Source organism: Hibiscus syriacus, unplaced genomic scaffold (assembly GCF_006381635.1).
Source record: "Hibiscus syriacus cultivar Baekdansim isolate YM2019G1 unplaced genomic scaffold, ASM638163v2 tig00111127_pilon, whole genome shotgun sequence".
Lineage (NCBI taxonomy): Eukaryota > Viridiplantae > Streptophyta > Magnoliopsida > Malvales > Malvaceae > Hibiscus > Hibiscus syriacus.
In genome coordinates, this window is record NW_024062988.1 from 179965 (window position 1) to 191854 (window position 11890).

The following is an 11890-nucleotide window of genomic DNA, read 5'->3' on the forward strand; positions in this document are numbered from 1 at the left end:
TCATAAGCGAATTCATCATCAAAAGCCTTGCCTTTAAGACGCTTAATGAGACATGGTTTTACTGAAACAAGTTTCGATTCCTGTATTAGGACCATTCTCGCTTTACAAGTGTATAAGACCTTCATAAAAGCACGCACTTTCTCTAATTTCCCTAGTCCTCTAATATTCCATGTTAATAGGCATAAATCCACGAAAATAATTCACACAAACAGAGGAGCGATGCACCTAAAAAATCAACATCCCAGAGCTGCCTCCATATCCACAAGTCTTTGCACAATTTCCTGACCCAAGGCGTTGAATTCAATGCCAGACTTTTGCCCATTTCTAAAGTGGAAAAAGCTTCTGCCAATAATTCTTGTCGAAGGCATAAATTTGATTTCCCCGAATTGAACTCCCCGCAGGGGCGGCGTCTCGAGCCGAAAATAGCTTAGCTGAAGCTTTCCTTCTTTGATTGCCTCGTGTCTTTCTAATTTTTTTACTTTGTTTCTCTTCAATTTTTCGGCCTTCTGGATAGGAACTAACAGAGTACCATTTTGTACTTGGCTTCCAGAAGGAACTAGAGGACGAGGAGTCGGATGAAGAAGAAAATCGACGTTTTCAACAATTTCGACCGGGACCAGTTGAATTTGGATCCAATGTGAGAGGTAAAGGCCACTAAATTATCTCCATTATCTAAGCTTGTAGGGAACCTGCCATCCACCCAATCCTCCGAAACTGGCCTCCAGGTTAGAGAAGTTATCGGAACTGAAAGTAGAGAACTCACTAGATATATGGAAAAGATGGAAAGGCGTGCACAGCAAGAGGAAGAACTTTTCACTCGTGCTCCTGTTACAAAGAAGGACGAAAAGATAGAGAAACATTTGAAGAAGTCAAGAAATGGGTATGCATTTTACTCGGTTCCTTTCAGTGTGATAATTTTGGTGAATATTTTCCATGGTGAGTTTTCGGTTTTATGTAATACCCTCGGCTTGACTGTTTATCCCTTGTTTGTATCAGGTTGCTTGGTCTGACTGATAGTTTCCATGACGAAATTAAAACTTTATCATTGGGGGTTGATGCCGGTGAGCAACCAACAAGCTTCAGTAATGGTAGCAGTGGAATGGGGAAGATCAAAAAGCGCAAGGTATGTTGTTTGATCATTTTTTCATCATTTTGTTATTTACCCCAAAACTCCATTATCTAATTTTATTAACATGAATGACACCAAACTGTAGCGCTTTATATGGTTAATTATTTAGTCTTACGCCGGGGATGATGTTATGCATGTATCTAATTGCGTTGATAGGACTCGACTTATTGTCGATGAGACTTCTTATTGTAGCCTGATGTCTGCTGTATTGTTGGTTTGCATGAAGCACCTCATATATTGTAAGAAGCGACACAGAAAATCCTCGCTGATTGTATCTGTTGGCCTGACATTAGTTTACCTATTATATGGCATCCCTAGTTGCTTTTTTTTTTTTTATCTATATGCTTTATATAATATCTTACAAGTATTTTTCATAAAAAATTTAGCCAGGCATGTATTTACTATATATATTTCAAAATGTTTTACAGACTTATACGCGACGTAGAGGCTGACATCTTGTCTGCTTGTTTGCAGAGGAAGCATTAATGGCAACAAATTGGATGTACATGTTAAAAGGGACCAGAAGTTAGAATGACAATTTTGCATTTGAGTTCTCTGTTGAAAGCATTTTCTATAAGTTCTGGATTGCATTAAGAGTTTATTAATTTTCTTTCTCCGATAACTTAGATCATTAGACTGAAACACATATAATGGGAATGAGATTTGTTATGTTTCGGTACTAAAATCTTCTGTTGCTGCCCTTTTGAGTTGTATTTTCATCTTCGGCACCACCTTAGGTCCAGTCTACCTCTTATTCATTTATAATTAACATATGCAGGGTTTGAAATTTTATCCTCCAACTAATCATTTAGGGATTCTTTTATTGTTTGGTGGGAAGAACCAAGAAGTGAAATATTGAAAAATCAGTTAATATAATGATGAAGCTATTTAGTTAAATTTATTCATGTAACCATTTAAGATGATATTTATTAAGTTCAAAATTTTAGTTCCAACAACTTGTGTGCCCTTTTTGTGAGGTTTCTTTTGTGATAAAATGAAAGTGAAATTCTTAAGGAGCAGTCGATCATATTATTGTGCACTGTAACAAGTTTAGTAAAAACTGAAGGCCCCACTCGAGGGAAAAAATGCTGCTTTAAGCATATTAAACTGTCATTAAACGGTTTTACATTGAACTTCTGATGATCAACTGTAAATTTGTAATGTCAATCACTTTTTGAGTCTTCCTTTGAAGGTTGTGCAATGTTATAGAGAATAAGACCCGTCATGAGAATTAAACTACCAAACAGGAAAAAGGGACTTAAGCTTGAACCATCAGGGAGATACGGCAATGGAAGGGAGAGAATGTAAATTGAAATAGGCACTGCGATGTGAACCGAAAGGGAAATGAGAAAAAAGAAATTAGAACAATGCTACAATGGTGGCTTAAAATAGATTCAAGTATGTACATGTTCTGGCATGCATGCAAGATCATGTTACCCTGCATGTAAATTGAGAGAGTGAGAGAGTTGACCTGACAATGTTACAGTGAGAGACGCAACAATGGCTGAGGATACTTTCAATAGATTGAGCACTGATATGTTGAAAGCCATATTGGTAACTATGTAAAGTAGTGGAAGTAATGGAGCCCCCTCACAACCTGGAGTGAAAATTACAACTTATTATTAACCAAACTTTATGGTGAATATGATTTATTCGACTAACAGAAGTGTCTGCAAAACGAATGGCCAAAAGCTTAAATAGGGATATTAACCATTTTCATAACAAAACATGACTTCGATTTACAGCACAAAGCTAATGGCTAAAAACTGCACCTTATTTTACTACATGTTCAAAATTGCTTACTGATAATCCAAATTCTGTAGAGCCAAGTTTAGAGGTATTTTGCATCTTACCTAAAAATATATATACTACGGAACTAAGGTTTACGTAAAAAAGGAAATTATGATATACCCACAAGTATATTAAATAAAAATGTAAACTTGCCTGATATTTCACCTCCTAGTTTTAGAAAGCATGCAGCACCACTTTTTAGATATGAAGGAAGTTCAGAGAACGGTATCCCTTTCAGATTTGACAACAATGGCAACAAAAGAAGCACAAAGAGAGCCTACAAGTCCAAGGAAACATTAAAATCCACCAATGGAACATATGTCGGAACATACAAAATGCTCGAGGAAAGCAGTGGCTTAAAATGTAAGATATTTTTAATTGAAATGAAGCTCTGCAAGTAGGTAGGTAGGCAAAAATGAACATCTATTATTGCAAATCTTGATTAATAGAGCAGCTGAATCTGGCTATTGCTCAGAACCTTTGAACCATCCAAGATCTATCTATCTAAATGTCCAATTTTTGATGTGGCAATACTTTAAAGTTTAAACAACTTGGTTTCCCTTGTTTAGTTTAAAGAAAGGAAGAACATATATAGGAGTTGATTATCTTTTATGGTAAGTTTTTGGAAACATGGAAAGACTTTATAGAAACATTAAGACCGTTCACTCAAACTAAGATAAGCCAGAAATCAATTCCATTTTTATTCCATCAAAATGAGCCCGTCAAAAGAATTGAGAAGAATGTACTTTGAGAAAGATTTTTATTCAAATATTTGCATCTTGAAAGACCAAATGAGCATACATCAATAGGATTGATAGAAAAGAAATGCAAGCTATTACAGCACAACAGCAAATATACCTGAAATCCAGATCCAAAAGAATTGACAACAAATATATCAAGTGACTTCGCCTGCACAAGCATTTTTGAAAGTTTGAGCATCAATGAGGAAATAAACAAGACAAGCTAATATGGAAACCCACTCAGAGAAAATGTATACATTGAGTCGCTTTGCAGCATCAAGAAAAATAAATTCCTGTTTCAAGAAAGGAAATAATGTTGTTATGTTTGCTTGAAAAATACCATAGAACTAACAACAGATGGAAATTGTTTGAACCTTAATAATAGATGCACCGGCTTGAAAAGCTGCTGATATTATCATCAGTCCTGGCCACATAAACTTAATTCCAGATAGCATCTGACCAGTGTCAGAACCACTAAAATTACAAAAACAGCAAACTAACATCAGATCTTTACCCCCACTTAAGTAGCAAGGAGAAATGCATGTATGGAGACAATTCTGAAATGATAGTCCGGCCAAAGCAGTGCCCTAACAGAACCATGGTACTTTACTGAACTGCTCTTCTTTAAGAAGTGAAACTGGTCTTGACCAAAAAAAGGGGGAAAAGATAACCGGTTGACTTGTGTCAGGTGCCTATGAGTAACAGAGATTTATTCCTTTCCATCCAAGATCACCTAAGAAGTTTAAGCTACAATTCTATAGCACAACAAATGAATGATGCAGACTGAAATATTTCTACTATTGTCTTTCAGTAGCTCAAGCCATCAGGTAATATTTCTTTATGCATTTTTAGGCAAAAATTTTATGAAAAAAAAAAGTGTCCATTAGGTAGGTAAACTCTTCCACTAGGCTTGCACCATTGCACCCTACAGAAGATTGAAGGTGAATACCTACAGGCTACAGGTGCAATTATTGGCAGTAAAGAACATATAGCATTAACATACCTTGTAACAGCTATTATGACTCCTACCGCTACAAGCAAACAGCCGCCAATTTGGTTAAATGAATAACGCCTCCCCAACAGAACAGCTGAAAATACAAGCTGCCACACTAAAAAGGTCTGCAAGATAATAGAAGTATTATTTTGATTCCTAATACAATATACTACCAAACAAATGTAAATCAACAACGAACATCTAATCTAAAATTAAATAAGGGAAATCTTTTCTTGTATTCCTTTACTTATCCAAAGAAGTAGATTTATCAAAGGCATATTATATCTTTTTGAAGAGAAAACCTGATTCAATATTGGAATGGCTGGTCCTGGAAGCATCGCTGTAGAAATTACAAAATAATTACAGAAGCCAAAATTGAACTCATTAAATCAAACACAAAAAAATGACATTTATTGTATCTTAATTCAGATAAATGGATCATTTGGAAATATCTTTTACAATTAACATATTCAAATTTACGGATCAAGAATTCTAATATACTATTGAAAAGTTTGTACCTGCTGAAGCCATTCCACTAGCTACTCCAAGAGCTTCTAGCATACCGATGGCTGCGAATCGCGATTTAGGCAAACCTAACATTTCATTAGTGACAATCCCCGCCCGATAACGAATAAACAGAATCGAAAAATAAATCACCACGTACCTACATTTTTCAAATACAATTAATTTGCTTTTTTTCTCAATAAAACTGAAATTTAATTGAAGTAGAAATAATTTTACCCAAAAGTGGTAAATTGAGCTAAAAAGAAAGGGTATTCCTTCATGGGAACGAGTGCGAGCTTATAGAGAACGCGATTAGCAACAGCGAATGTAATAGTCACGGCCGAGGATATTGCAATTAGCTTAGCGTCGGCGGTGGCGCTTGGTGTTTTACTTGAAGCGCGAACTGTGAGATTAGGGCGGATGAAGGCGGAGCTGTTGGGTGGAGCTTTGGTGATGCTACGGTTGAGCTGGCGGTGGAATGAAGAACGGTTTTGAGGGAGTGACATTAAGATGGGAGATTGAAGCTTAGGTGAATTGGAGTTGAGAAGGATGGAAGTTGCGAGATGGGAGGGAAGCGAACGAAATAACGACGTGGAGGAGAATGACATTGTAAAGGAAGAAAGGTTGACTGGAGATGAGAATGCTGGCGGCTCACTGATGACTCAATTGGTTATGGGCGGAAGCAATGTACATTTATTGTTTATCTGAACTGGTTTTTGACTTTTTTGGATCGGGGAATTTTTTTTCATTAAACCAAACAGGAAAGTTTAAAATCTAATTTGAAAACCATTGCGCATTATCAAAAAAGAGTAAACTGTGCATTTAGTATATAAACTATCAATTTTTATCCTTTTAGTACTTAAATTTTCAAGTTTTTCAAAATCATATATAAAGTTTAGTTTTTGTTCCATTTTAGTATCCTACTAAAAAATAACGTTAACTTTTAAAAAAATTGAAAAGTTTAGGTACTAAATTAGACCAAAACTAATAGTTTAGGTACTAAATTAGACCAAAACTAATAGTTTAGGTACTAAATGCATTGATTTTTTAATGGTTGGGTACTAAAATGAAATAAAAACTAAAAATTAGATATGGTTTAAAAAAATTAAAAAATTAAATACTAAAATAGAATAAAATTAATAATTTAATTACTAAATGTATAGTTTACCTGAAAAAGAAACTTTGTGCGAGGGTTCGTGACTCTTTTTACTTTGTTTAATTTTAAAAAATGGACTATTAATATTTTTTTATTTTACTTAAAACAATATATTTTGTTATATTACAATGAGTAAAAGTATAATATAGATCCTTGAAATATATTTAAATATTTTATATTAACTATTTAATTTTTGAATTTAAATTTATTTTATAAAATAATTATTATAATATTATAATAATATTTTTATAATTATTTTTAAACAATATCTACTTAGAAGAGGGGAAAAGAGACTTTACATTTAATGAGTATTGAAGCCACAATTTTAAGGTAGAGAAAAATGTAAGAATTTTTAATCAATTACTCTAGAAGTTGATAACTTAATAATTATTTTATAATAGTTAAATAACTTTAAGTCTTAATGTAAAAATAAATGTCTATACTATATATTTTTTCTTATTTAGTTGTCAAAACTATTTTTCGATCAATCTAACTGTCTAACGTTTTCAAGTTACACTTTTAGGTACCAAGACTGTAACCGTCGTTAAATGACACATTTCACTTTTATAAAATTTTAAACTTGTATATTTAAAAAAAAATTATTTGAGTGTGACACATGTCATTTAACGGCGGGATTTAATGTCAGTTACTGTCGAGACACCTAAATGTATAACATTGAAAACGTTAGATACTTGAATTGACTGAAAAAATTTAAACACCTAAATGGAGAAAATGATATAATTTGGGCACTTATTTTTGTATTAAGCCTAATTTTATTGATCATTTTGTAAGTTTGTTACAGGATTAAAATTTTACCTAACGTTCATAAATGATGAAACTAGAATTAATTGTCTAGATTAATATGCAAAATTAAATCTATCAAATAGCTTTAGTAATTAAGGAGAATATTATTCTCTCTAGAGGTCTTAGGTTTAAGCAACGTCTGCAAGGTATGTGTATTATCAATAGTTGAAAAATAGTTATAAACAAATACTATATTGTAATAACTGCACACTATTTAAAAATATATACAAAACAACTCTTGAGAACTTTAAGCTCACCAAAACACTAAACAAACAATAAGATTCCTAACTTGAACAAGTGAAAAACAGTGCATAAATTCAAACTGAGAAGATTATTTAACGCAATGAATTCTTGCTCATGACTGAGAATGGTAACAACTAAATAAATTAAGAAGCATAAAGTGCCAATTTGAAAGGTTGTGACTCAAATATGAATCTTCTTAAGAGAATAAAGAAAAAATTTAATTAAAAAAATAAAAGTCAAACTATAACGACTCTAAAAAAGTTAATAACATTGCGAGTTTATTATTATTATTGTGATAATAATTAGAAATTACATGAAAAAAAAATTAAGGCAACGGTGCTATTTTTCATGTACAGAAATTCAGAAGTCAAGAAGCAATATGTCGATGGTATTGTCCATAAATGATCAGAAGCTCAATCGAGTTTTAATACATCAAAAGGTGTACGCTCAAGGAGTACGTAAGCTCTCAAACTGATTTACACCAAGCCAGTGTGCATCATCAACACAATTAAATTACTAGACCGGTCTCCATTGTCTTCTGGAAAAATAGTGATCCTAATAAAACGGCAATCCCGGCTATTGCAATTGCGAATACAAGTCGTCTCCATGAATATTCAGGTGGCGGCTGCCTTCTCTGAGCACCTTGCTCCCTTTCAGCTGGCCTCACATTCCTAAACATAGCTCCCAAATTCATGAAATTAAACCTATGATACTTCGTACTATTCTCTTTAGACAATGCAGAGCTAAATCCTGATACAGTTTTCAGATAACTAAAAGAAGAAAACATCATAGGTTCGATTAATCTCCAGGTGATCAACACAAGTTCAAATATGCACTATTTCCTGCCCTACAATGGGTGTAGTTCTTGTGATTGATGGTTATGTTACTAGGATTTAGATATGAGCATCTCACAACGAAATTTGCCCGACAAGGATATATATGATCATTACTTTTCCTAAGCATTTGGAGGATCCTTGAAGGAACATAACCCCACACCATGTCTATAAATAAAAGTATCAAATAAATAGAGGAAGTTAAAGGGTCGGAGCAAAAGAGCTTAATGGAAGAGGGTAGAAAAAGGAATCACATGGCCTATAATACAACCATGGATTACATATCACAGCTTAAAATGCCTTTGTCGGTATAAAATAGCAAGCTAAGAAAATGCTCTTAACTCGCTATGTTCATCCAAAATGCAGCATTAGACACAAATGCCCAAAGAACTAGCTCTTGGTACGAAAATACATTCAATAGAAAGCAATGAATACTTTTTTCAAATATTTTCCTCGGTTAACTGAAAGTTACTAATTTCCTGACTGAAAATTGCGAGTACAAAATGCCAACTTGCTGACAAATACTAGGGAGACAAACATATAATCTTACGACATAGGGCATCAGTACAAAAATAATTTGTGGAAACAATAACTGATTCCAACCAAAACATTCCAATCATAAATTATAGCATGTATACCTGGAAGATCCCACATTGTCTTCTGGAATACCATTACACCGTCTTTCATGGTTATATCTTTCTCTCAGTCTAATGTATCTGTTACAAAGATGACAGAGCTCTGTCCGGTTCCCACATACTTCCTAAGATAGCAAAGCAACATCAACATTATAACATTTTCACCTAGCAAATATCATTGGAATCCCTTCACTGAAAAATGATTCAAAAATTAGCACCTGATGCTCGGCCAGATCAATAGCAGGCATTGGGAACTCGCAAAACTCACAAGTAACAATCCTCTGGGGGCAATTTTCACCTTTATGGATAGCAAGGATTTCACGTTCCATTGTCTCGCTACACAGTGAACACGTCACCTGCTTGATATGCATGAAGTTTATAACACATGCCAATACCAAGTTGGATTCAAGAGTAGATGTGCAATTGCACATTAGATACCAACATACAAGCATGACTGAATCAACAAACAGATAAAGGCTCCCTAACCTTGTAGTTGACTGAACTTATCCATTAAATCATCAACGTTAAAGGAGTAACTAGAATCTTTGTATTCTCATTTATTTCACTTTTAAGAATATTTCAAACCTTCATTGACAATAAACACTTAAGTATGAGTTGGTTGAATAATTTCTACCTTACGAGCAAGATCTTAGAAAATAATCTTCCCTTGACAAATTCATGCATTGAAACCCAAAAGAGAAAACTCGAGTTCAAAAGGGGATGATATAGAGGGGGGATATTAACTCAAATATCCTTCACTTTAAATAGGCTTTATCAATTTTCTTCATCAGATAACTACAAATCCTAGGTCAATAAGATGTTTTGCAATCGGGAGAATATGGCAAAGGCCAAAACTTTGTTATTCCTACCCGTTCTCCATAAATTTTATTTTAAAAGAAAAAACCCACCTAATAAAAGATCCAAAATTTAGGTACATTTGAATGTTACCAATTATTTCTGTTATTAAGCAACCTTCAAGGGTAGGACAATTTTATTTCTCTAGCACAAATAACACTCAAAAGCCATCATAGTGATGGAGAAAGAAGATAGACGAGAAAAAGCAAGTTAAAGAATTAGTTCATTTGAAAAGAACTAGACAAGACTTACCGGAGCATGGGTGTTTAAGAAATGCTCCTCAGCATGCTTTTTTGGAACCATATCACCACAAACTTTACATTTTTGTAGATTACGAGAACAATGAGCATAATGCAAGTCTATATTTGAAGAAGGTATAGCTCTGTCACTGAACCATCAAAAAGAAAAGTACTTCTTAAAGAGTTTTTCGGAGAAAATTTTCAAAAGAATTATGTATTTGAGTAAGAGGAACTCCATCCTCGTAAAACTGAAATAGAGAACACATCATTGTAACATCAAATTAATTAGCAAATAGCAACCACTTCAAACCAAAGGCATACATCAAGACAAAACTCAGAAACTGATAATGCACTTCCATCATCCAAGAAAACAAGCCGGTAGACAAACCTCGGTAATCTTTCATCCACAACTCACCTTCCTAACAATGTAAGCACACTTCCATGATGTCATCATGAACTACAAGCATCCATGATAAATAGGAAAAACTGAAAGCTTCAAGCTTTATTCCATATATGCAACACACTTCCCAGTATCAAGTGGATTGCAGAGTTAATGTTAATAGAAAACCAAAATGAAACACCAAGAATTATGTTGAAAATTTCAAAATACCCAATAATCACAGCCAAACTTTCCAAATTCAAAGGATTTTCAACTACAAGCAACGAAAAATGCAATGATCTGATGACTAATACAATCATGAATGCACAAAAGCATCAAGGGAACACGTCTTAGGTCCTGACCGACATCAAAGCAGGTCATTCAACTAAAGTAATCCCCTTTCCAGCTTGATTTGGTCAACTTAAATTACTAATAATTTCTTTATACATGAAATTCTAGACAAATCAGGCAATAACAATAATTAAAAAAAACAATTGTTAAGCATAAAGACAAATTCTGAACTGATATAAGAATAGAGAAACAAAGGAGCTGGGATCCGGAAGACAAGAAAAAGATTGCGTTTAAAACTGAACGAATGGAAATTAATTCTAGAAAAGGATCACGGAATCATGCTAATAATAAATACCAGTGATCGCATATGCTGGTGGTTTCGTCTGAAGCAATTGTCATAACCATCCCCTCAAAATCTTTGTTCGACAAAAAGGAAATACCTAAATCATTCAAAGATAAAAAAGTTGAGGTGGAAGAAGATGTAATAATTTAAATTCCTAATCAAGATTAGTGATTAAACCTGCAAAAAGCACTTGATTTTCGTAGGAAACTCCCCTTCTTTCCTTTCAATTTTTTTTCCTTTTATTCGCCCGAAATTTATGAGAGAAAGAATACAATAAGGGTCAATTACTTATTAAGTCACTAAATTACATGATCAATTCTATTCTGATTACTGAAAAATTTGTCAATTAACTCACCGAACTTTAAATATTTTATCAATCTACTCATTGGTGGTTAAATCACTAACAATTTATTAACGTGGAAGTTTTAAACTCTTATAATAATACGTTTAGTTTTTATTAATTTACATATTTTATCAATTCAATTCTAATTTTAAATAAATCAATTAAATTATTTTTATATAAAAAATTATCAATTTAATCTAAAATATATATAATTATGATCATCATCCCTTGTTGACACTCTAAGCCCCTATTACCATTAACTCGAAAGACCATTACCACCACCACTTCCATCACCTGAATTCTAGTTCATATGCCTTGACAATGTAATAGGTTCTCATTCTGTTATGAGAGTCAGTTTGCAGAAGTTAGTTAGTTAAGCTTCTGTTATGAATCAGTTAGTCTTCTGTTATAATTGGTTATGCGTGTAGAGCTATAAATAAGCTCACTTGTAACAGCAGATACATGATGAATTTTAAAGGTTTTTAGAGGGTCTATTCTCTCTTGTTTTTTTGTTTCCTTTCTCTTGTGTGTAGTTCTGTTACTCTTGACATGGTATCATTCGCCAATCCTGGTGGTTGTTTCTTCTGATGTTAATTCATTTCTTGATTCAT

The 11890-nt window shown here is 33.5% G+C and overlaps 2 protein-coding genes across 3 annotated transcripts; both read right to left on the minus strand.

Moving 5' to 3' along the window:
* Positions 1-2195: 2195 nt before the first annotated feature.
* On the minus strand, positions 2196-5871 carry LOC120154256 (protein CLT2, chloroplastic-like). The gene is made up of 10 exons (XM_039166064.1): positions 5396-5871; positions 5173-5318; positions 4957-4994; positions 4664-4779; positions 4035-4134; positions 3918-3953; positions 3779-3829; positions 3074-3197; positions 2601-2726; positions 2196-2450 (listed from the first exon to the last, which is right to left on the minus strand). The coding sequence occupies exons 1-10, from the start codon at positions 5764-5766 to the stop codon at positions 2293-2295; spliced, it is 1266 nt and encodes a 421-aa protein (XP_039021995.1). The 5' UTR covers positions 5767-5871; the 3' UTR covers positions 2196-2292.
* Positions 5872-7731: 1860 nt separating this feature from the next.
* Positions 7732-11199, minus strand: LOC120154265 (XIAP-associated factor 1-like). 2 transcript variants are annotated; one of them, XM_039166067.1, is made up of 6 exons: positions 11114-11199; positions 10949-11033; positions 9937-10072; positions 9048-9188; positions 8833-8954; positions 7732-8032 (listed from the first exon to the last, which is right to left on the minus strand). In XM_039166067.1, the coding sequence occupies exons 2-6, from the start codon at positions 10996-10998 to the stop codon at positions 7870-7872; spliced, it is 612 nt and encodes a 203-aa protein (XP_039021998.1). In that variant the 5' UTR covers positions 10999-11033; positions 11114-11199; the 3' UTR covers positions 7732-7869. The 2 variants fall into 2 exon arrangements, with proteins under 2 accessions (XP_039021998.1, XP_039021999.1); XM_039166068.1 differs by having other exon boundaries at positions 7768-8032; positions 9048-9185.
* Between the last annotated feature and the right edge of the window lie 691 nt (positions 11200-11890).

Excerpts from the sequence above, each read along its gene's own strand:
- LOC120154265 (XM_039166067.1), bottom strand. The coding sequence starts at position 10,998 with ATGGTTATGACAATTGCTTCAGACGAAACCACCAGCATATGCGATCAC. Across the intron at positions 10,073-10,948 it reads ACCAGCATATGCGATCACTG|TGACAGAGCTATACCTTCTT; the intron begins GTATTTATTATT and ends TTGATGGTTCAG. Across the intron at positions 8,955-9,047 it reads TTGATCTGGCCGAGCATCAG|GAAGTATGTGGGAACCGGAC; the intron begins GTGCTAATTTTT and ends TTGCTATCTTAG.
- LOC120154256 (XM_039166064.1), bottom strand. The coding sequence starts at position 5,766 with ATGTCATTCTCCTCCACGTCGTTATTTCGTTCGCTTCCCTCCCATCTC. Across the intron at positions 4,780-4,956 it reads CCATTCCAATATTGAATCAG|ACCTTTTTAGTGTGGCAGCT; the intron begins GTTTTCTCTTCA and ends ATTATCTTGCAG. Across the intron at positions 3,830-3,917 it reads ATGCTGCAAAGCGACTCAAT|GCGAAGTCACTTGATATATT; the intron begins GTATACATTTTC and ends ATGCTTGTGCAG.